Source organism: Mchenga conophoros, linkage group LG17 (genome assembly GCF_057382185.1).
Source record: "Mchenga conophoros isolate Kocher_MC1m ecotype Shallow Benthic linkage group LG17, M_conophoros_male_GT1.1, whole genome shotgun sequence".
Classification (NCBI taxonomy): domain Eukaryota; kingdom Metazoa; phylum Chordata; class Actinopteri; order Cichliformes; family Cichlidae; genus Mchenga; species Mchenga conophoros.
Window position 1 is genome coordinate 37,497,128 of NC_140542.1, and position 24,494 is coordinate 37,521,621.

General features: G+C 40.9%; 2 protein-coding genes across 10 annotated transcripts in view; one reads left to right on the forward strand and one right to left on the reverse strand.

Annotated features, from left to right (window-relative positions):
* Nucleotides 1-271: 271 nt before the first annotated feature.
* bcat1 (branched chain amino-acid transaminase 1, cytosolic) lies at nt 272-14,575 on the reverse strand. 2 transcript variants are annotated; one of them, XM_085251482.1, is made up of 11 exons: nt 14,321-14,575; nt 13,876-13,935; nt 11,407-11,601; nt 10,955-11,065; nt 10,708-10,827; nt 10,462-10,622; nt 10,133-10,275; nt 9,474-9,559; nt 9,090-9,230; nt 6,236-6,307; nt 272-1,125 (listed from the first exon to the last, which is right to left on the reverse strand). In XM_085251482.1, the coding sequence occupies exons 2-11, from the start codon at nt 13,903-13,905 to the stop codon at nt 1,087-1,089; spliced, it is 1,098 nt and encodes a 365-aa protein (XP_085107608.1). In that variant the 5' UTR covers nt 13,906-13,935; nt 14,321-14,575; the 3' UTR covers nt 272-1,086. The 2 variants fall into 2 exon arrangements, with proteins under 2 accessions (XP_085107608.1, XP_085107609.1); XM_085251483.1 differs by lacking the exons at nt 13,876-13,935; nt 14,321-14,575 and adding an exon at nt 13,137-13,200.
* Nucleotides 13,446-24,494, forward strand: part of irag2 (inositol 1,4,5-triphosphate receptor associated 2) — a 30,608-nt gene continuing 19,559 nt past the window's right edge. For 4 of the 8 annotated variants that reach the window (XM_085251472.1, XM_085251473.1, XM_085251474.1 and 1 more), the window contains exons 1-16: nt 13,447-13,821; nt 16,497-17,212; nt 18,460-18,570; nt 19,397-19,577; nt 20,275-20,336; nt 20,480-20,555; nt 20,707-20,865; nt 20,964-21,081; nt 21,512-21,562; nt 21,723-21,800; nt 21,992-22,048; nt 22,200-22,259; nt 22,589-22,653; nt 22,841-22,934; nt 23,764-23,907; nt 24,057-24,152. In XM_085251472.1, coding sequence (XP_085107598.1) covers nt 16,552-17,212; nt 18,460-18,570; nt 19,397-19,577; nt 20,275-20,336; nt 20,480-20,555; nt 20,707-20,865; nt 20,964-21,081; nt 21,512-21,562; nt 21,723-21,800; nt 21,992-22,048; nt 22,200-22,259; nt 22,589-22,653; nt 22,841-22,934; nt 23,764-23,907; nt 24,057-24,152 — 2,013 coding nt within the window. In that variant the 5' untranslated portion in view covers nt 13,447-13,821; nt 16,497-16,551. Of the gene's footprint in view, nt 13,822-15,468; nt 15,616-16,496; nt 17,213-18,459; nt 18,571-19,396; nt 19,578-20,274; nt 20,337-20,479; nt 20,556-20,706; nt 20,866-20,963; nt 21,082-21,511; nt 21,563-21,722; nt 21,801-21,991; nt 22,049-22,199; nt 22,260-22,588; nt 22,654-22,840; nt 22,935-23,763; nt 23,908-24,056; nt 24,153-24,494 lie in introns of those variants that run through there. The other 4 variants (XM_085251469.1, XM_085251471.1, XM_085251476.1 and 1 more) reach the window with 2 other exon arrangements.

A 24,494-nucleotide genomic window follows, 5' to 3' on the forward strand; every position in this document is an offset into this window, starting at 1 on the left:
ATATATATATATATATATATATATATATATATATATATATATATATATATATATTAGATCACATGCATGTTATGAGCATGCGTAGGTGTATGCTGTTGACATATATGTTACGTATACCTGCACATTGGTGCTTCGTAATACATGTTGTTAAACTATTTTTTTAGTGGAATGTGTTGTCATGGTTATTTGCAAACAGGTGTTAATCAAGAGGTGACACTAATAGCGCCTGTAACTGATGTATGCTGCAAAGAAGAAGGACAATAACAATAACTATGTTCTTATTATTTATTATTCATTCTTACAGAGAGGCTGTGTTATTCATCACTGTTTGTTTTATTCAATAATATAATGAAGATAAAAAGAAAAATATCACAATTAACATACATGTCTGTGTTTTTATACATGATCGTAAAAATACGCACTGCTAATGACCAATGAAAGGCCTGTAGGTGCTTTTTGGTAGTATTTCTTCATTTTCTTAAAGAGGCCTTGATGCAGTTCATCACCTGAATGGAAAAAGATGTTTCTGCACCCTGTAAGGTCAAAGCTGCTAGTGACCAAAGTAAGTTTTTCATACCACACTGTATACCTTTTTACAACCAGTTTCAATAAGCAACACTAACCAACCAGTCAGGGAAGACACCTTTGTTTCTGTTCTGTTTCTGTTCAGCTTCCTGGTTCATCATACAGAAAATGAAAATTTTACTTCCAACACAACTTTAATATGTTTAAAACATAAGCATCCTTGACAGAAATTGACTTTTAAGTTCATGTTTTTATTTTAGACCTCACGAGTTCAAGACATTTTGTAGCAACTTTGAAATTCTTACGCAGTCATGTGAAACTTATCAACGCTGGGATGCTGGGAAGAAGTTACAGAGCAAGTCCTCATGGCGGGGATAATGTAAGTTATTGTGCAGAATTGCATGAGACGTTATCCTACTTTATTAACTACTTTGGACAGTTCTGTGTTTGTGTTAAATTTAAGTGTAAACCTAAGTAAAGGAGTCACTTATATTGCAGTTAAATTCCAAGTATTGCACATACTTTACATTGCTTCACTGTGTCCAGGCTCCTTCGACACTGCTACACCATGAAAGTCCAATCACTAGGTGTGCGTCCGTACTGCAACAGAACCAAGGTCACGAAAAGGTTACGTGAAAATCTGGTCCTTTGGGGCCCGCACAGAAGAAAATTCATGCCACTAAGTACTAAACTTCTCTCGCCTCAATCTGCTTAATTGCGAGCGCAACACAAATCAAAAAATGAACTCAAATATCCGTAAGCGAATCTGCAAACTCAGCCGCCAAACGGAACACAACACAACACAGAGAAAGGAACTATAATAAAAAATCAAAACAAAATGTTCCCCAATCCGTGACAGCCGCGGAGACAAATCCAATTATTTGTGTCTCATGTTGCAAATTTGTTCTAATGGTCGAAGTGAGAAAGTAAATAAACGCCTGCGAAGGGGAAACAAAAGAATGTGATTTCTAATTAACTTGAAAGAGAAACAGCAGGGCGACTTAGTAAACCCATCTTTCATCTGCTGCCTCAGACCACTCGTTTGTTTGTTGCACAATGTTGTCTTCAAGAGGGGCGGGAGGAAGAGCGTGTGTGGGGGGCTAACACTGCACTGCTTCCCTCCAAATGAAATGTCAACAGATTTAACAGCGCTGCGGAAGGAGCGCAGCGTTTTCCAGCGTTTTGTCAATTTTATTGTTCATTAAGCTACGCACCCCCCCACCCTCCAACCCCGTCCCCTCGCCCCTCTTCCCCCAAATCCTCTTCTTCCTCCTCCTCTCGCACTTGTTCGAGGCTTCATTTGCAGCATCTTGGCTTTGAAGATCACAAAAGGCTGAGGCAATAATTGGGTTTGTGCAATTACGACAAGCTTAATGAGAGAATTCGGGAGTTTGTCTTTGCCCCTATCTGCAACTCTCCATTAGGCCAGCGACTGTCTCTACTCTGTCGACGAAGGAGGATGTTATCGCGCACAAAGATGGCGGCAGTGCATTTGTCGCACATATCACTTACAAGGCCTGGATGATGGAGAGAGGAGATATGCTAATTGACCAGCGCAGACTTGCAAATACAAACAAAAAAACAAACAGAGAGCAGAGAAAGTAAAGAGAAGAAGACAGACAGAAGGCAAGTTGAAGCGATAAACTAATCAAAGTGCTTAGAGGACATTTAGGAGACCAAGAAGACATAATATCTTTATAACACTGTAATGCAGTAGTGAGGCCTCCAATGCAAATGTAGTCAAAATAACTGATTCTGCTTTGAAAGTCCTTCAGTTTCTGCAGTCCAGAATGTCAGAACACCGAAGGATGTAGGAGATGTGATCAACAGTTAAGGTAACTGACCTTTAAGAATCATAAACCCTTAGATGACTTAATATCTCCCACACAAGTCCAGACAGCTGCCATCTTTTAGTTTGTTTGCAGGAAGTTTCATTCTGATCACTATACTGTGCACTATGTGATTTCATCAGTGGTGATAACGCATATGGGTCTATAGCTATGCAGTTGCATAGGCCAGCACTGGAGCAGTTGAGAGGCACCACCAAAGGCACAGGAGGATCAGTCCGAGTGTACACCAGCACACAGCTCATTGAAAACAAAGTGGGCCCTATGTGACCCTCAGTGTAAAATGAGTACAAGTGCAGAAGTAAAAGTGCAAGAGCACAACAAAGTAGCAGCCACGAGTAGTAGACGTAGTAGTAGACGACGATCTCGAAGGAGAAGTTCAAGTCAGATGCTGGGTGGCTATGGTTCTGGAGGTAAAGCATGTCATCTGCTAAATGGAAGCCTGGTTGCTCCAATCTGAATGCCAAAGTATCCATAGGCAAGAGTAAAGTGCCAAATAAGACCCAGTCCATTTAAGATTTTTAATTTATTGGTAGAAGCCACTGAATTTTATAATACGCCTCCTGTAGTTTCACATCCAGCACACAGAAAACATGCAGAAATGTTTTATTTATTTTGGTTTTTTAATTTATCTGCTGTACCACTGAAGACATTCTCTGTTATGATTACGCCCATGTCTTGTCTGTCCCTGCCTTCTGTTTCTTATATTCCATTTTCATTTCTGAAATTGCACATCTTCGACTACTTTCACTTTGTTATAGTGACTCTCACCAGAGATGTGAGTGAAGGAGTTGAGGAAGAGACGGGAGTCAAGTCAACTGGCACTTAATATGAGACATCTGTCCTTTGGAGCCTCTTTTTAAAGCGATGTCAGTCAAATATTATATGTGTCACAACTGCATCATAGATTTTTTTGGTTGGAGCTCAAACAAAACACATTACTGCTGGGATTGGTTTACGGGTCACAGTCAAGAGGATGGAGAACAGAGGAGATGAGGAAGCAAATTAGAGAAGTGAGATAACCTTTTCTCTTTTGTTACTGCTTGATGTCACTTTCTGTTTAACTTGGTAGTGTTGTGTTAATTGGAGCGCTTCCTGTTTTTCTGATTCCCAGACTGTTTCCCCTGTTTCCTATTAGCTACTAATGTGTCAGTTTACCCTCCACCTGCCTGCCTGCTTGTGTCTTGGAGTTGTTCCCAGTTGCTTCCCTTTTGGTTTGCTCTCATTAATTATCACCCATTCGGATCATTGATTTTTCTCTGTTATAAATACTTTGCCTGGACTTTTATTAGACTCATCCTGCTACTTCCCTGCAGGGGCATTAATTGTTTTTTTTCTCTCCATTCAAGCTCATTATAGTTTCATTTGCTACCTGCCTCCCTATTTGCTTTTTCCTTACGAGTGTAAACTGACACATACAACTGGTTCTGAAGCCTATTCATAGATTAATTCAAATATCCTAGACTAAGCCTTATGATTTTAAATGCCTTTTTTAAAGCCTAGTTATCTAAAGTAATGGACAGTGCAGAAGAGAGGAAGAGAGTGCAGACAGGGTGGAGACGAGTGTCAGGAGAAAGATGGCAACAAGAGTGAAAGGGAAGGTTTACATGATGGTAGTGAGACCTGCTATGATGTATAGTTTGGAGATGGTGGCACTAACAAAAAGCCAGGGGGCCAAGCTAGATGTGGAAGAGTTGATTTTCCCTGGGACAGACAAGACAGGACAAGAAATGAGTGCATTAAAGAGACAGCTCAGATTGATTGGTTTGGAGACAAAAAAAACCAAGACTGAGATAGTTTGGACATGTGCAGAGGAGGGATAATGGAATACTGGACAAAAGATGTTGAAAATGGAGCTGCCAAGCAAGAGGAAAAGACGAAGAGGAAGATTCATAGGGTGAGATGGAGCAAGATGATACCCTGTGAGAGAGCCAAGAGAGCTTTAGGCCTATTTAGACCTCAAGCTGCATCACATTGTGTATGGAGAATAGCTTTGATACTAAACATACACTATATTACCAAATCATTGAATTCAGGTGTTCCAATCATTCCCACAGGCGTATAAACCTTCCAGTCATGAACTGTCCTCGCTACAAAATGTTCCACAGTGGAAGTGATTGGGAATGACAGCATCTCAGCCAGAAGTGGTAGGACAAGTAAAATCACAGAAGCACATAGTGTGCAGAGGTCGCTGACTTTCTGCAGTCAGTCGCTACAGACCTCCAAACTTCATGTGGCCTTCAGACTAGCTTCATGGAATGGGCTTCCATGGCTGAGCAGCCGCATCCAAGCCTTACCTCACTAAGTGCATTGGAAAGTGATGGATGCAATGGTGTAAAGCAGAGGACTACAGACCAGTGGAGACGTGCTCCCTGGAGCGATGAATCACACTTCTCCTTCAGGCAATCTGAGTTTGGCGGCTGCCAGGAGAATGGTACTCACCTGACTGCATTGTGCAAAGTGAAGGGGGACTATGGTGTGGGGCTGTTTTTCGGGAGTTGGGCCTGACTCCTTAGTTGAAATGAACTCTTAATGCTTCAGCATTCCAAGAAATGTTGGACATTTTTTTCCAAGCTTTGTGGGAACAGTTTGGAGATGGTCCAACATGACGGTGGACAATTGCACAAAGCAAGCTCCATAAAGACATGGATGAGCCAGTTTGGGCTGAAAGAACTTGACTGGCTTGCACAGAGTCCTGACCTCAGTCTAACAGAACACTTCTGGGATGAATTAGACTGAAGACTGCAAGCCAGGCTTTCTCGCCTAACTTTGGGGCTGAGATCAAAAATGTGCTTCTGTAAAAATGGTCAAAAGTTCCCATAAACACACTCAACCGGCTGCAAAGGGTGGGCCAACATCATGTGAAAACTAAGAATAGGATGTTACTTAAGTTCATATGTATGTGAAGGCAGACCAGCAAATACCTTTGGCTATATACTGTACGTCAGTTTGTTTCTATAACATGTAGGAGGTCATCTGTTAAGCATGCACAGGTACATTTCAGTTGAAAACACTGTTTGAGGACAAAATGCACTGTGCTGAGAACTAACAAGGAACTAAAGTAAGGATCACACTCAAGCTCATATCGCTGCTAATAGGCTCATTGCACAGCACAATAACAGAAAGAAGGCAATACACAACAGCCTCATTAACACAAATCTAGCCTTCAGCAAAGCATATTATGAATCTCTTTAAACCTGCAGTGCTGAGTAGACTTTAAATGTGACCTGATTATAGGCCATGTACAATATTACCAAGTCATTACTCATTACTTAATGAGATATTTCACTTATTATGTACTTACAGCAAAATAATGGAATCGGTGGGTGTATGATAAATAACGACCGACGGGGGTTTGTTCAAAAAATAACAGTTTAATAGTTTTATCTCAATGACTTACATAATAACCACTCAGATAACTGTTCTGTAATGCAATTATGGAGATGCAAGATAAGTGAATATTTGGAGGGAATATTTGTTTTTAATAGGTCTTGCCTTTCATCAGCCACATTAATCATTTAATTTAGTAACATTTCCATTTATTTGCCTTTTTTCCAGCGAAACCTTTTAGTTGTTGTCTACCAAAAGTGAGTAACTAACAAGCCAGGCCTGTGACAAATTATAACACTGCTGTCATTTAGCCCAGTAAATCCAGCTCCCATCTTTTATTTTGTAGGATACTGCTCAAGTTAGAGTGTTTCGCATTACTGAAGGCTTTATTCAAAGTAATTTAATAATACTTGAGAGAAGAATCCTTGGGGTAAAAGGAGTGTAAAGAACATAAATGTTCAATCAGCTGTTACTAAGCTCGAGCAGGCATCTGTGGGAAAACAGTGTCAGCATATGTGTGGGCATCCACCTACCTGTATATCCGTGAGTTCTTTTGTGAGCCGTGATGTCACTGACTGCTTATCTCGACAGGGGATATGCAAGTTCTAAAACACACAGTTTTAATAATTTTATTGTCTCTGCAAATCAACTTGTTGTAAAATAAGTTTAGAGAAAAGGGTGAACATTAAGTGAGCAGATGGAGTTAACGCAAGAGGCCACAGGGTTCTGGTCACAGGATACCATGAGCCTCATTATTCAAAGCAATCCCTATAAGTATTAAAGTATGCTATTTTCATATTAAACCATTAATCAAATACAGATGGTGGAGCAGGCTTTTTTCCTTACATTATAATTTCTTAAAGGGAAATGTAATCACAAAATGTATATTTCTTTAAGCTGTGATTAAGCAGAATGTGACATGGCAAAACTTTTTGCAAAGTGATGCGCTGTATACTCACTGGCCACTTTATTAGATATACTTATTCAACAGCTCATCCCCACGTTGACATGCTAAAGCTCAAAGTGAGCATCAGGATGGAGGAAAAAAGGCCATTTAAGGAAATTTGCCATCATTATTGGTGCGTTTCAGAGAATGCTGATCTACTGGGATTTTTCCACACAACCAACTCTGGGGTTTACAGGAAATCATCTGAAAAAATGAAAATATCCACTGAGCCGTAGTTCTCTGGGGGTAAATGCCTTGTTGATGTCAGGGGTTGCAGGAGAATGGTCAGATTGCTTTGAGCTGGTACGAAGGCAACAGTGACAAAAACTGCTTGTTCCAACCATGATATGCAAAAGAGCATGTCGAGCCTTGAACCAGATGCTGCAGCAGCAGAAGACCACAGCAGGTGCCAGACTTATCAGTTAAGAAATTACTGGTGACCGCCCGCAGTGCTGGTCAAGTTACTTGAACATAGTAATTACATAGTGAGTAATTACTGATTTCTTTTTCAAGAAAGTAATCCAGTTACTTTGTTCAAATGAAATCAAATTAAAATTCAAACCTATTTTCTGCATATTCCAGCATATAAAATAAAATAATGTTTTGTGTTTACACTCACTCTTTCAAATAGATGCAAGTAAAACACAGCAAACAATAAATAAAATCAAAGACTCAGCGGCACTAAGTCCTGTTGCTCTTAAATCTATTGTCAGCTGTTTAGCAGGAGTGGGATGGGTGGAGGTTTGTGCTGTGCCGCAGTGGTCATGTCAGTGGGGGGATCCGGGGGTTTCTCTGTGAATGTCACATTCCCGTGGCAGCGTGCTCGGTGCTTGTTCAGATTTAAAGTTTCATTTTTCACTGTCGAAAGACGTTTTCTTCCCACGCAGAGCGTACAGCAGACGTCAGTGTTTTTAGTCACTTTTTACGGAATCAAACTCAAATTAATGTAAGTACGTCCAAGCTTTAAACGCTGCATGGTCGTACTCTCTCCTGCACTCCATAATATCCACTGTTGATCTGCACACGTCTGTTGCTGCCACGGATGTCGCGCTCGGACGTCATTGTCATGAGATACTCTCACACACAAAATCACGGTTTACTGATGCAGTAACGCAGCGTGCTTATGGGAAACTAACAGTAATCTAATTACTTTTTTTTGCAATAGTAATACCTTACTTTACTCATTACTTGAAAAAAGTAATCAGATTACAGTAACGTGTTACTTTTAACACATTACTGGTAGATTCACCAATGGCATCATTTTAGAAATCCTACGTTCCTTCATTCTTGAATTATCAGATTCAAAAGATTTCAGTAAACTTTTGAAAACTTGACCTCTGACCTTGAAGTCACTGAGATTCGAACTCGTTCAAGATTTTTAGTGGCTGCACCGTTGCTCCGGTCTCAAAATTATCTTGTGCAAAGCGTCCTTGGGTTTCTTGAAAACCGCCATACAAATCTAAGTTATTATAATTGTTATTATAATCACAAACTTGGGTTCCACGCCGCCCACTTGCCCGATGAGGTAACAAAAATACCCCATCAAATTTTACAGCTGAGCAGTAAAAGGGAAACTGAGGCTACAATTTGCATGGGCTAAAACAAAAACATAAAACAGAAGACTGGAAAAATGTCGTTAGGTGGTAGAGTCAGAACAAAATGAAACTGTGGATCCATCCTGTCTGTGGTGTAACAGTGTGGAGGATATGTTTTAGAACATACTGAACTCCTTAGTACCAACTAAGCATCATTTAAGTACCACTGCCTACCTGAGCACTGTTGCTGACTGTCTCTTTGCCTTTATGTCCACAGTGTATCCACCAACTAATGGCTGCTTCCATCAGGATAACATTCCCTGTCACAAAACTCAAATCATGTCAAATTGGCTTCTTGAACATGACGATGAGTTCACTGTTCAACCAAGCCTCCACATTCACAGATCTCAGTGCCTTTTCGATGTGGTGATACAGGAGATTCCCATCACAGATGTGCAGCCGACAAATCTGCAACAGCTATGTTATGCTACTTGTTGAATTGTTGAATCTGTGCCAAAAAGAATTAACGCAGTTCTCAAGGTAAACCTGAAGGAAGAACTAGTAAGATGTACCTAATAAAGTGGCTAGTGAGTGTAAGAATACCAAGTTAGCTAAACTTGCTATTTAGCCCAAGATTCCCAGGAGTCCCAGGATTTTATGATCACACTTCACTGGTGGTTATCATTAAATACTGTTAGTATATTCAACTAACATTTTTAAAACTATAGCATTTGCTGCAAAATTTGAATAAAGTGAAATATCTTTAACAAAAACACGTATCAGTATCTTTAGTGATCCACACTACAGTACATTAAGTGTATATACACTTAATGTATGATTGGATTTAATGTATATAAATTAGTTTCAGACAGGAAACATGTTGTTTGTCCTTCATGCCTACAGTACCTCTCCCAGGTAGACAATGTGTCCAATAGGGCAGATCATGCAGGCAGTCCCGCTGCCAAACATCTCTTTGACCCGCTGCTGTTTGAGAGCACAGCATAGCTGGCTCATGGTGAGGTAGCGCTCTGTCACTTTAAACTCACCCTGAAAAAAACAGAACAGCAATCTTTTGAAAATGTGTTCATGCACTGTAACCTTTGAGATATGTCATCAGCATCTGTTGTGCTGCTGTTGTTAAAAGTGTGTTCATCTGTCCATCAAACAATAGAGAGTCAGGCATGCAGCTACTGATATCAAACCAACTTCACAGATTACATGAAATTTTACACAGGAAATCTCATTTTCTTTTAAAAATATGCACATCTGGACTCTATGTGTGTCTGTTACCCATTTCCTGGTTAGTTCGAGGATGCTCCGTCGAGTAATGCCTGGGAGAATGATGCCATCCAGAGGTGGAGTTGCAAGCTCCTCCTCTATTAGAAAAAGAAAAACATTATTTGATATAATAAAAAATAAAAGAAATATGAGGTTTTTTGGCAATATTTTCTCACTGTTGTTATGGATAGACTGTATATTAAAAGATAACCTTGTACCCTTTGATGTAAAACCTGGTTTTGTGGACTGTTATGAAGCCTCAACCTAAGAGCAGTTCCACTTCCTGTTAGACCCACTGTACAAAAATGGTTGAAATTGAGCAATTTACAAAATGGACACATTAGTAAAGAAGGTTTAAAACTAGCAACAAAAACCATAAACACATCAGAAAAGTGTTTACTGAGGCAATAAATCAAGTGACTAGCAGTGTAGTTTCCTCACAGCCATCCAAAGAGCTTTAAGTTCTTTCTTTGACTAGAAAGGTCACCACTTCCTGCTTATTAGACAGACGTAGGTTTATGTCCATCGTTTCTATACAGTGCTTTAAACCTACATTATTTCTAATGACCAGCAGGGGGTGACTTTTGTGTGTAATTCTGCCATACCAAACATACGGAGCCCCTGAAAGTAGCGTCATCGTTATTAAGATACAGTCTCTGCAACTGACCAACCTCCATCCTGATTGATCCAGTGCAGGAAAATATTCATAGTTCCTGCCTCAGTTATCTGGTGGTCCTGTCCATACAGCCAGAGCACCTGCTGACACCCGTAATCATCTGCTTCGTACTGGGCAAACAGGGAGCATCCATAGTTCCTGTGGAAATCCAAAGTAAGATCATTAGGATACACCTGTAAAAAAAAGACTTGATCGTTCTGCGTGTTATACATACCCACACTGTAAAATCTTAATTACCAAATCAAACTAAGTCTTATATCAGAGTGCCATGGCTGATATCTTAGGAAATTTAAGCAAGCTTTCATGCAGTATGCATCTACCCACCCTCCCATCTTGCAGTCTCCAGTTCCTCCTTTCCAGGCCCGTGTGTATTTTGGGTCAGCCCACAGGGAGATGGCATCTGCCTCAGAGTTGAAATAAGAGCCAGCTTGACACAAGATCACATACAGCAAGGCACGGCCAGGCCGCTTTACACCCAGAGAAGGCTGCCATAAACACATTAAGGAAATTAAATTGTTTTTCAGTTTTAGAAAACATTCGCCCCCACAAGAACGTCACCATCCTCCTCACCTCAGTGCTAATAAATGTTGGCCTTATGTACAGACTTGCTGAGTCTGATTGAGGAACCCAGTCCTGGTCAATCTCTACCAATCTCCTGATACACTCCAGCAACTCTGTCTGATCAAAGGCCTGGAGGAGTGAGACAACAAAAGACAGAGGGCGATAGCAAAAACCTATTCATCATTGTTTTTCCCCAGCTCATTCGTTCATTTATTCCCACATTAAGCCCCTTTGTTTTTCTCTACATCCATCTTACAGGCAGACAAGCTCTCTTGGCAGAGTCAGCCATGCGGCTCATGTTGAGCATCGGTCGGAAGAGACGCAGTCGGCTGTCATCTCCGCGGTATACCTTGAAGCCTTCAAACAGCTATTGAGAATACAGAGAACATTGAAAATACTGAATTCTCTTTAACCCTGATGGCTTTTTAACCACACATTCAAACTGTAAACTGAAATAATGCCAACAGCTTTATTCTGTTAGTATATGCATTTATTTTACTGCAGTACAGATTAATTGTTTATTCCATTAAAGCTCAGTGTGCTATTGTCCATTAGTCAGAATTTTACAAATTTTGTCTTTACTCAGTACCAAATTAAAATAGGTGTTAAAAACAGCCTGGTATAACATAAATAAGAATTTGAAATGTGAATCATGCAAAGCTACTCTAGTAAAGCTCGTAAATTAAAATAAGGAGGGGTTTGGTGTACCTGAATGCCATAATGTAGTGAGGAACAGGCTGGGTGGAGGGAAAGATTTGTGAACGGCCTGATGAACGGGGCTTGCCAGCCCTCAGTCACGCTCCACTCGACAGTCAGCATGTGGTCAGTGAAGACAGTCCCGAAGTCAACCACATGTGGCTTGGTTTTTAGAGCTGGGGACAGCTGAACAGCCAGGTCAACTGCCTGGTTAAAAACACAGAGCAGAATTATTATTATTTCTTTTTTAAAATAAAGGGATGCATGAATCTGAATCCAAGCTGTGTTAACATTTACGTTTGCGATCACATTTCACCAACTGATCCACTAATCAGGGAAAAGCGCTCCCTGCAAAGTCTCATGAGCGCACTTTCTGATCATAAGCATATAATCTGCATGCTGTGGCTTTCTTTGCAATCCTCACCTCTCCTCACAGACAAATGCAGCACATTAAATCATGTTATATAGAAAATAAAGTACTCCTTGTGTCATGCTTCATTAGTGATACAAAACAACAGGACGATGCAGTATCTAGCACACAGCTGCACCATTTTTGCACTGTTCATTTTGAAGTTGACCTTTGTGACCCTGCCCACAACAACTGGTGCTCCTACCTAAATGCTGGCTCTCATTTGGCTATTAAAGTATTTTCAGTGGCTTTGAAGCATTTATGTCACGACACTGGAATGCAGGTGCCGTCATCAGTGCACCGCATCTGGAATAGCCCGATTTTGGTAACAGACATTGATTGTCTCTGAGACCCACTGTGTTCATAAACAGGCCGTGGCTATGCTTTGCTACCATGCTAGACCATATTACCCCATCCATGTTTGGCCACCAGGGGTTGTTGTAACACCAACATCGATACAAGGTAATTCAAGAACTGGACAGTTAACCTCCAGTGATATGGCTTTATAATTAAATCAGTGGGACTGGAACACACAAATGAGAACTGCATTCAAAAGCAAAGCAATATTTATCCCCCTAGAAGCTCTCTGTCTCAACTAGACCACCCAGAGGTCAAAGATCAGTGGGTTAAGTATGAAACAGAACAGCATCAAATTAACACTGACGCCTTGAATATGAGTCATCCAGTCTCTGAGTCCGTGATGTCACCAAGCTACCTCTGTGTTGCTGCAGTGACAGCAGGTTGAGAGAGATGTGAAAGATTTATCAAGAACTATGTGAAAAAAAGGAACAGTTGGGAGTGCTGTCCTTTCCTGCTGTTCAGCAAGACGGAATAATGTGATCCTTCTTTTGAAGAGACACTTCCTGCTGGCCAGCAGTCAGTTGTGTGTTGGAATTGGCCAGGATTAGATCGGCACTTTATCCACTCCCTTCTGGTGCAGACAGTTACTTGCGCCATAATCCCAGATTACAGTTCCGGTGGCTAGTGGTGAGTGACCGCAGTACGAGCACTGCGTGAAATTGATTAGAGGAGTGCAGTTATTCTGTTTTTCAATCATTCTGAACATAAATACACAAATGTGATGCACGTCTTCTCTGCAGACAAACCAAAGTATTAGCTCCTATGTCGCACACCTTCACAGAACAGCACCGGAACGCAGTGGTAGTTTTAGAATGTGACAGCATGCACCGTCCTCAGAATGAGCCATAATCCTTCTTCGCTGCTATCTGCATCCAGCCAGTGTTTGGCTGGGATTAAATGGCTATAAATATGAATGTAGCTGAGTGTCTACAATGTGCAAGAAGAAGAAAGAAGGCAGCACAGGGCGTCTGACCTGGGTACTCCCACTACAAGGCAAATTGAGTCCCTTCCTGTGAGGTGCCTTTCAAATATCTGACCTGTCAGAAAATAAGAGGTTTCAGGGTAGAACCGATGGAGACGCTCAGGTACCAAACATACAGGTCAAACTGCAACACATAACTCCAACTTTACATTTCTTTCAATGGAAGTGAAAGTTGGCAGACATCTCCAAGTCCGGGCCAGTGTGCGTCTGCACATGTCCACCCTAATCTCTACCTGAGCCTGCTATCTACTGCTCAGGTGGTCAGGGTCAGAAAACAAGCAAAGCCCCAGCTACTTAGCGTGAGCTGGGAAAGTGGATTCTGCTGAGCAGGCTGCACTTGTGACAAGAACCAGAATGCACTACATATCCCCCCTCCCTCCTCTTTCTCCCTTCTCTAAAAATGGCAGCATCATCAAAAGAAAAGGCTTACTCGGGTTGACAACAAATGGACTTCTTTAAGTGCTGGGATTTGTTGGGATTCGTTTTTCAAGTGTTCGTCGTCACAATATGAACGCCGGTTCATGACTGACTCTCAAGGCCTTTCGGCACTGCCCTTGGCAACATGAAGAAAAGCAGCGGAACCGGAGTATCTACTCTGTAGGGGAACGGGGAAGATTTTTAGGTGCTGAGAAGCCGAGGAATCACCAAGATGCTACACCTGGAGCTGCTACTGAGGGTAGGTGTCTTTAAGACATTGATAGAATTCAGACACATGAATTTGATTCATTACCTTGAAGCTCTGAGTACTGTCGTCAGCCATTCGGGTGGTGGCTCGGTCGCAGATGCGTCCCTGAAAACAGTGACAACAATCTAAACAATATCAAGATGGCAATAAAAATCAACAGCATACAAATGTGTCTGGATTGTACAAGTTTTTATTCATATAACCTGGGAAAGTTGCTTTAGTCAGGGGGAGCAATAAACCCCCTTTCACATTACTAATTAAAGTGGCTTGTTTTGATATATAATGTACTGGACTCTTATTTCTACTGAACAACATCATCAGAGCTGCTGACTGTGTGAGTTTGTGTTATACTGTATATTGCGACATTTCTCTTTAAAATAATTAGCTGAGTGTGAAATGCTGATATTGTCACTGCAACTCTTTGTGTTTGTCACACTTGGTTAAGAGGTGGGATTACAGGAAATAGAGATGAGATAGGAAATGTGCTTACTACCAGACTAAAGAACAAACATGGTCACTGAAGGAAACGGTTTCCAAGGCCTACTCCGTGGATCGGCTTCCTCCGAGGCGTGGACGTCTATCAGCAGAGAATGTACCTTCACCTATCAGCAGAGAATGTCCCTTAGTCTGTAACACAGTCAAATATATTCTCAAGTAATATTCAAGCATGCCATTCAGCGTGTTAGTACGAGCTCGGGAGCAGCTTGGGAGAACAAGAAAACAGAGACTGCTTTAGATTGTCTTCCCAAATCGACTCAACTTTATTCACAAGTACAACAGTTTATATAGAGGGTAAAATTCATGAGACAGCAGATTTATCAGTTTAAACCAGTACAGACCAAGATAAGGCAGCGTCTTCCTGCCCTTGGGTGAAGAAGCATCCTTTGTGTAGTGTATCAGTTCAGCTACAATTGTGATTATCTCAGCGACATATTTTCAAGGCACAAAACGAAGAGTTCTGAAATCTGAAACAAACCATTTGGCCTTCAACAGGCGTCTAAAAGATTAAGAAACTAATGTAGCTGAGGGAGTGATCTCTGTGGTATTTCAACCTTGTACCAGCCTGTGATTCTCACACATCAATTCTTGGGTCAAAGAGAAAAATAACTAAAACAAAGGGGCCTTATTGAATGACAGAGTTTTCCTGTATAATGTCACTATAAAACAATATCCAGTAAATGCTCCCATGGTACTAAAATACCTAACAGTCACTGACATTTAACAGTGCTTTAATAGTGATACGTTACCTTGAGAGAGGAGACGTCACACCTGAGGTCGCTGTGATGGCAGTGAAGCCGGCACTAGACCTCCAAGTTGTACTTGTTAAACCGCTTACACTTAATCTCTCGAATTGAAACCAGTCCCATAACTGAGTTGTACTGGCAACAAAAATCAAATGAACCCACCTTGTGTTACAGGCAGGAAATAAGTCTCTTTCTCTCTTTCTATTCTCTTTATTTGACCTGTTCTATTTTATTGTATTGGTAATGGAAATAAGGTTATAGGACTGTGTCTGAGTGTGGAGGGGAGTAGGCTTGTGGGACACAATTAAAGGAATGACTATAAAGCGAGACTAACGTACTGTTAGCCTGCTACACTGAGTGCTGTGTCCCCTTGAAACCACAGGGAGGGGGTGCTGACTCACTTTTTAGAGTCAGAAACACCCACCGACGTTTTAACTCCTTCTGCCTCGAGCTTCCAACTACCTGTGCGCGTGCTCAGCTTGAGCATCTGGACAGTTGGCCAAACATTTTGTGGCGGATTCGATCATACGAGATTAAAAAGGTAACAAATATCTGCATATGTATGAATATTGAACAAGGATATTTAAAGAGGTTTGCATGTGCATGACTGACTTTAAATGTTCCTATAGCACAGTTTTTTTTACGTAGATATGCGTACAATTAGTAGCTCGTTCTATAGATTTAGTATAATTAAATGACGCCCACTTTTAAACTTAAATGAAACGGGGTGTATTAAAAGAACAAAACAAACAAACCTGAAAGCTTTGCTAAAAACACACACAGAGACAAAAAAAAAAAACGCTTTTGTGTATTTTTTTTAAATCTCAAGCTAACTCTGGAATTAATTGGCTCGTTCTCACACCTGTGCGCCAAAGTAGGTGAATCATCGAATCTGAACACATTTGTTTGAATCTGTTAGCATCATGAGATGCTACCGTTTTACAGCCTTGTAGACTGGTTGGTATATAACACTGTATATCCTCCTGTTACATTCATGCCTTATTAAACTATTTGGGCTTTTAGTTAATTTTAATAGATTACTCTTTCCTTTTAAAAGATATCTTCCTGCTTATTTACCCTTCCTAACACTGAACCTCTAAATATTTGGATAACTTGAATGATCACATAGCTCATTTTTGTTATTTGGTTCCTCCAAAAAACAAGAAAAAAAAATCCCCAGTCGTTCTTATATAACACTATTCACGCTGTAGTTCTATTTGCCCATTATCTGCTTCTAACCTTGGAGTTAGTCCAACCAAAGATAAGCTGTCATATACGTGGTGAATGTGCTATTTATCCAGTGCTTCATGGTGTTATGCTGCTCAGTGTTTGTGGTTTCCCTGCTGAAAAACCTGTTTGATATTGCAAGGTTCTATTTTAATTCATTTTTATCAAAACGGTACTTTCTTGTCCTTTTTTCAGACTTCAGCCTCTCCTCTAGCCAGGAAACCAACATCACACCCTCGCCATCAGCAGCATGGACTATTGCACACCTCAGCCGTCGCGCCGGCACAATCCCGTGGACAGCATCTGCCGCAAACTGCAGACGATTCAGTGGCGCGGTGACCGAGAGCCCAATTCACCTTTCCAGATTCCCAAACTGTCCTCCAACAGTTACGACAGCCCTCAGTGTGGCCTCAGGCACAACTTGGAAGCCATCCTGAAGAAAGGGACCCTCCATAGAGACAACAGGGAGAAGGAGAAAACGAGAGAGATGGGGATGCCGAGCAGAGCAGCTTCCCAGCATTCCTCTGTCCTTCTGACCACACCTTCCACTCCTACATGCAACCGCTCCACACCAGCTAATGTCACATACACTATCACTAGTACTTTGGGGGAGCGGCGATGTGCTGATGGAAGTGATTTAAGACAAGTTAAAACGTGGCAGGGGTATTGTTCGACCCCCACGGGCCAGTCCAAGGACTCCCCTTACTTTACATTCACACGAGGACCTCAGTCAGCACAGCCTGATAGCGAGAGGCCGAGCAGGAGCCCACCTTTGTCTCGTAACTTCACCCAAAGTCGCAGCACCCTCTCCTACAACGTCAACTTCAGTTCTGCAGACAATACAAACCCTGCTGAGTGTGAGCTACCCTACCCAGCTCTGGTTGTGAAAAGACTGTCTATGGGAGATGGAGGTAGGGTGCAGAAGTAGCTTCACTGATCATTAAAACTGTCAGTTGACAAAAATTATCTTTGCACAAAAACTGTTACATCAGCAATAGATCCTCGAAAATGATTGTAGTCACGAAGCTGTGGATTAGAAAAGCATGGAGATGTCAAACTGCAGATTTACTTCTGAATTAAAAGTCTGAATTAAAACCGCTTGTGAACAAACGACCTCAGCAAGGCATGCTTACCAATCGAGCAAAGCAGACTGCCCCAGGGCTTCAGAAGCCTTGCCATGCTTCAGGTATAATATAATAGTTGTGGACTCCTATTGTGCAGGATACACACTGGGGGCAAATGTTAAACTGGATTCTGATTTATTAACCCATCTTTAAAAATAGGTTAAAATATGCAGTACAGTGTTTACAGTACATTAACATTACCTAATCCTTAGTTTCAAAGTAAGCATAAAAAAAGTGATTTTTAAGTGGCAGGCATCAACATGAAAGCTTCAGTGCAAAAATATGTCTTAGAGCCGAGGCTGGCTTTGTTACTCAAAGCGGTACCTCTAGAGGTTAATGTGTTTTACTTCACAATGCCCTCTTTATGCCATCACAGACAGGGTTTGAACAACTAGCACTTTGGAAGTGTGTAATGTTATGTACTGGAGCATCTCTACCTTGTCCTCTGCTGGCACAGTGCTTTTTGTCAGAGAAGGAGCACTCTGGATTTTCCTGCCCAGCATTGGTCCTCTGCAGTCGGGATGAACAGCAGGAGTGACTACAAGAAAATCATGAACTATTTCTTTAAGTCCTTGTCTTGAGGAGGGTGTCACTGTTTTTGTTTGGACTTTCTTCCTCCGCACTGGAACTAAATCAATCAGTAAATCTTGCCACATATCAAACATCGGGCCAGTTAGAATTCCTGGATGGAAGCGGCTGTAAGAGTGAGAGGAAAGAGTGGCAGAAATTTGGCCCAAGAGCTTTTGTTTAGTCACTGGTGCTGGTTCAGAACTAGTTTTCAGACAGAAACTATGTAACATTTTCAGATTTTTGCTTCCAGACGGTTTAATTTAAATTCAAGACTGTAGATTATTAATTAAAAGCAATAATTACTAGCTGTAGTTCTGAAGTGACTTTCCTTTTGTGACTCTGTAATGGATAATGTTTCCTCGTTATACTGTCACACACTCCATGCTGTGCCTGCAGGAAAATGTATCATGTGCTTTCTTTGCTACACAGCTGAATATTCTCTGTGTTTGGTGTGTTTTCTTCAGGGCCTTCAGTTGCCTCCGAAAAAGGGAAGGAGAATATGGCTGAAATCAGTCTTATCTGTGAAGAGAATCTGCTCGACACCATCTTCCATGCTTGTGATACCCAGCGCAGAGGTACGGCCGTATGTGCTCGCACAGTAATCAGTCAGTCAGGCACTAGCCATTAGCTCAATACAGAAGCCTAACAATGAATTTTAAGTCGCTACTTAGCGTAGTGCAACAGTGCCTCTTTTGTACAGACTGCAGAAGTCATTTCTTCAGCTTAAAACATTTGCATAGTATCAGTCCTCTCTGCGCCTTCCTCTTGTGCCTGCTTTTGCTCACAGCCACTCTCACATCTCAGAATGTGAAAATGTTTCTTCTGCTTTTTTACAGAAGCTTCTGTGTTTTCTGACATGTTAGTGATTTTCTGCTGTGACTCATGGTGCTGCATGGATGGCATATTAATAAACAGAGAGAGGGGTTTTTGTTTTTTGCCTCTTTCTTCTGTTTATAAAACCATTTTTAAACAGTTAGACAAACCTAAAAAATATCTTTTTTTTTATAACCACCAAATCTGATTAAATCCAAGGTTGCAGTCTCTTCTTGTGTTCAGGCTACTCAGGTGATTTTCAGAAAAATGGTGCGCAGAGCTTTTTTCTGATTACTGTCTGAAGCTTGTTGAGTAAAGTCGGCACTGAGAAATGTGTGAAACCAACCACCAAAAAGTTAACTGTGGCTCAGTCACTATGGTTACTGCTTTTGCTGCCTACACCTATAACCACAATCTGTCACAATGTATCTGGGGGTGTTTAACTGTGCAAAGAAAGAAAATCTCAACTTGAAATGAACAAGAATATAAAAAGTGTCTTCAGCTTTATGATCAGATAAAGTTCTTTTATATCTTGAACATCAAAGTGTATCTAACGGGTCTTTTTTCTCCCCCCTATTATTTTTCTAGGGAAAGTGTATGTGTCCCATATTGTGGACTATCTGCGTCACACCACCAGTCGCAGCTCTGAAGATAGCGGATTGGAGGAACTTTGCAACATGCTGGATCCAGAACACAAAGACGTGTCAATTGATCTGGACACATACCATGCTGTCATGAGAGAGTGGATCGATGACTGCCGCAACAATGGGTACTAGAAAATGTTACAGTTATATTTCAGAAATATGTATGTCGAAAGCTTTTCAGTTTAAAAAGGAAAAAAAAAGCTAAGGATTTGTTAGGTCTGCAATTTTATGGTGAAACCAATCAGACATTGTGAGATTTGCAGTATGAATGTGAACATCCTGGAGCATCTGATAAGGTGTCCTAATGGCAGTAGGCTTCACATCTACTTGATGCTTAATATTTCCATATATAAAAAAGAAATCACCTTTAAGGCATTCTTGTAGGATGAGGTAAACTAAATATCCACTCACAAGTGGATTTCAGAAAAAAATATTTAGTTTGTTTTAGGTGAAGCCATGGAAAATTAACGTTTTGCATCTTAGTCTGATGTGTGGGCTGGTTAAAGTGACATTGCATGAAGTGAGAGTAACTGCTGCATGACGTATCTTTTTACTGGTGCGTCTTGTTACTGAGTAGAAAAGAAGGGTGTCTTCATCATCATCATCTGACAACGAAGGTTGCTTAGATATAGATAGAGAATCTATCGATCTAGTTGCCTGCTTATAATATTAATATTGACTGTGTGCCAGTCGGAGAGCTCTCTCTAAAATGCTGTCAGTATGTTTGTGGATAAAGTAAAGAGTAGTTAGTGCCTTCCAAATTCTGGCGAAGATCATAAAACTACCTTATCTTAATGTGTTGTCCTCTCTGGTTTATCTCAGGGAACGGCCAACAGAAGATGACATCACCCAGGAATCAGTAAAACTCAGAGACAGCCTGTGTGGTGAATTTCCATATGATCACATACATGATTGTTTTTTATACCCTTTATGTTGTGTGTATGGGTCCAGTGTTGGTGACACCAGGAGCTTAATTGATGTAATATATGTTGGATTGTGATTTTTATTTATTTATTATTTTCCCCAGCCAGGAGGTCGATGTTGTTTAATGTGACCTCAGGAAGCTTGGAGGCATTTGGAGGGGAGGCATCCAGAGTTGAATTGTAAGAGATTTTTTGTGCAATACCGAGTGTTTGTTTATAATGTGACCTGTTACTGCCTATATTTGTCTGTGACCACCTACGCATGCCCTTGATCTATAAAGCTAAGATACATTATGCCTGCATGTGTGTATTTGTGTGTTTTCTTCCTCAGTGAAACATCAGAGCTGGTGTACTGTGTTGCTGACCTCCAGATGAGCAACCAAAAGCTGCAGGAGGAGGTAAAAAAGCTCAAGCAGGTGGTGGAGAGCATGGAGGAGAGTAACCAGAAGCTTGCGGAGGAAAACGAGGAGCTACACAATCAAGCAAAAATGTAAGATGCTTTTATGCGCATGTAAACATACAGAACACAGACACGGTATTAGAGCAGTCACAGTAGTAATGTCCATTTGTACTTGTCGTCTTTGACAGTAACCAGCAGCTGGCACAGAAGGAGAAGATGTTGAAGGAGGAGGTGGAAGAGATGAAGGCCACTCTGAGCTGTACGGAGGAAGGCAGAGCCCGTGCCTCCGCACACAGCAAACATGTGGTGAGTCAAAAGTGTTGAAATAGAATCGTCTTATTATTTTCTTTTCCGCTGCCTTGCAGCAGTTTTCAGTCAGTTATGGTAGTTTTATGAAACTTGTGAGTTTTTTCTTTTGTTTTAAACTGAGCACTTTCTTGTTTGAGATCTTTTTAAATGTCTTATTTGAAATCAGTTTCTCTTTAGCAAACAGGTGGTTGAAATATGGACAGCTGGTGTTAATATTCAGAATGAGATCTTTTCTGATTGGATGATAAGATTTATTTGCTATGTGCAGGTTTGTATACAGTATGTACCATAACTTGTGAGGACGCATTTATAATAGTAATCTGTAGTTTAGGGCAAACACTCAGAATATATAACAGAGCCAAACGCAATAATGGCCTATGTCTTTTTAATGTTTATTATATTGATTTTATTTTATTTTTTTATCCAGGAGAGAGAGAACCAGAGTCTCATCGCTAAGATTGCTTCTCTTCAGGAAGAGGTGATGATTATAGCACAGTTCACAGTGAAACGAATGACCTTACTGCACGCACACCAGTAGCACTCAGCAATTCCTAGCCCTCTTGCGTAGTATAATGTCACAAGTTTGTTCATGAAAGGATGTGTCCAGCTGCTCTAACTCCCCTCTGATGGTTCCTCAGAACTTTAAGGTCACTATGGAGACAGATGAGCTTCAGAGGAGAATAACGGAGCTGTGTGATATTAACGCTGACCTTCAGGTACCTTTACTGTAAAATATACTTTTATATTTTGAACTGTTATTTTATCTCTCTCTCTCTGTGCTTCACTCAAATATGCCCTCAGTTCTGTATTTGACGATATCTGCAGCGCTCATTGTATTTCTGTTTCTGCCATGTTTAACTTGCTGTGCTTTCTTTATATTATGTAACTGCTCTTTTCTTGTCCTCAGATGCAGATTCACTCTTTTGACGCAGTCATTAGTGAAAAGGATGCAGTGATAGTAGAGGTCAGTACCTAATCTTGTTGAATTTTTATTTTATTGTTGCTGATTATCTTTAGAATCTTGCATAATGATATAAAATGAGTGTTTTTTGGGTTTTTTTGTTTTGTTTTTTCAAAAAACTCCCACATTTTGTGTCATTTGCATTCTTATACAGAAAAGCAGACAGATAGATGAGCTGAAGGCAGCAGTGGAGGAATACTCTTCCATTACAGAGGTTGGTGTGCTCAACATCCTATCAGCTCTTGAGTTTCTACCTTGCTTGATTTTTTTTTTTTGTTGTTATTTATAGACAGAAATATGTCACTGAAGACAAAAAGCCTTCAGCGACATATTCCTGTCCTCTGTATTAGTCATCAGTGACACGCTAGCAGTTTGGTGTGTTGGGTTCAGATGTGGGAATGAAATCACCTGCCCTCTATCCAAACACGCGCCTCATGGCCCGCATGTTTATTGTAGTGTAGAAAGGGTAGACTGCACGGACTGCCTTTAACTATCTAATGGGTCGGGATGACTCATGATTGCGTTATCTGTTGTTGACTCCAGCTGCTGAGGGTGGACAAGAACAAGCTGGAGAGGCAGATGCAGATGATTCTCCCAGACTTGGCTGGGTGAGTGAACCACAAATAACCTGAAAATAGAAATTTGAGTTTAAATGTTTAGACTGAGGATTGAGGGACAACTAAGACAAAATGGATTGAAAAGTTTTATTTTGTGTGCACATTTCATCGTCACTTTTTCTATTAAGTGTCTTTTTCTTAACCTGAACATCAATTCCCTTTCTCCTGTCTCTTGCAGGGCTAGTCTTTCTTTGTCAGTGGCTTATCGGATGAACCAGAGCAGCTCGGGATCCTTGCAAACAGAGCTCGCTCTGGCACAGTCACCACTGGAGGTCAGCACTCTCATGCTCTGTCTCATTTATTCATCTTTCTTTTATGCCTTGTATTACTGCCACTTCTACCTGCTTTCTGCTGCTGCTTCATTAATGTATCCATCTAGTGTTGTTTTAGCTTGAAGTTTGATGTTTACTCTTATTTCTTTGCACAATGTTTTCAGTATCTGGTCTTTTGCTTCTGATAGTGAATGAACTGTTCTTTGATGATTAGTCTTTTCCAGAGTGTCTCACATAATCGGTACACATTGCAAAGCAACACAAACCGCTGTCCTAACATCTGATGCAGCCATTCACAGGCCGCATACTTAAGAGACCACCTTCTTTAATCCGTAAGGCCAGCAATGTTGTGGGGATGGAGCTGGACTACCTCAAGGTGGTGTCGGAGAGGCGGATGCTGTCCAAGATAAAGACAATGTTGGATAACACCTCCCACCCACTCCATGACATGTTGGTCAGTCACAGGAGCTCGTTCAGTGAGAGACTGAGATTACCGAAAAGCACCACTGAACGACACAGGAAATCTTTCCTGCCTGTGGCCATCTCCCTGTACAACGCATCCACTTAACACACTGGTTACAGCTACAACTACACATGTTTCTTTTCCAGCTATTTATTTATGAGTGACTTATGTATGTATATATATGTATATATTGTACTATTCTTAGTTAGCATGTTGTCTGTCTTGTCTTAATGTTGGTTTATAATGGAGCACTGTAACAAAAAATTATTTCCCCCAGGGATCAATAAAGTATTCTGATTCTCTGCAATAATAATTTTTAAGAAAGCCTTTGACTTGTTCATATAAATCTATTGCCCCTGTCTACAGGCTCCCCATGGAGTTGACTATTTGTCCACTACAAGCTTTGCCTCCCCACTGGATGAGACTCTGGACAGGGAGGTGCTGCTGATGCTGCAGGGACCCAGCCCTGAACACATGGCACTGGAGTTCAAAAACCTCATAAATAAACTGGTAAACCAGTCTCTCTTATGTTGTATAACATTCAGCGTTTTCATTTCTAACTGCACCTATTTGGAATTTGAGGTGTAGAGATGAAGTTGAGTTGCTGAGGGTTGTGTGATCCTGTCTTGAAGTATTCCTCTTTTACTTTTGTCTCTCAGAAAAGGGACTTCAGAAAAGAAACCGACTCTGTCTTAACTTCAGTTAGAGTTTTGTTAGATGACCACACACAGACAGAAGGCGACACCAGTCTTCAGGTGAGATACACTTTTACATTCACATTTTGAACTTTACAGTCAGCATCAGCCTAGCTATAATGCTGTCAGTGTTGACCACAGAATAAGTGTCTGTGTACATTTCTGGGTCTGAGTAATTCAAGTCTGCAGATGGCTATACTTTTTAAAATATGAGTCATAAAATTATATAAATTATTCTTCCTCCACCTGTTGCTCTCTTTTTTTCCATTTATCACAGCCTATCTGCTCTTTCTATCCTTCCCACCCACCATTTCTGGTCTCGAGAGCTCTCACTTATATAACTCTCCAACAGGCCCCATCCAAGCAGTGCTGTTTAGTCAGTGTTTTACTGTGAGCACAACC

Coding starts and splice junctions, on each gene's coding strand:
- bcat1 (XM_085251482.1), bottom strand. CDS start 13,905: ATGGCTGACGACAGTACTCAGAGCTTCAAG. Junction 10,623..10,707: donor CAACATTTATTAGCACTGAG/GTGAGGAGGATG, acceptor TGTTTATGGCAG/CCTTCTCTGGGTGTAAAGCG. Junction 9,560..10,132: donor CTGGATCAATCAGGATGGAG/GTTGGTCAGTTG, acceptor TTTTTCTAATAG/AGGAGGAGCTTGCAACTCCA.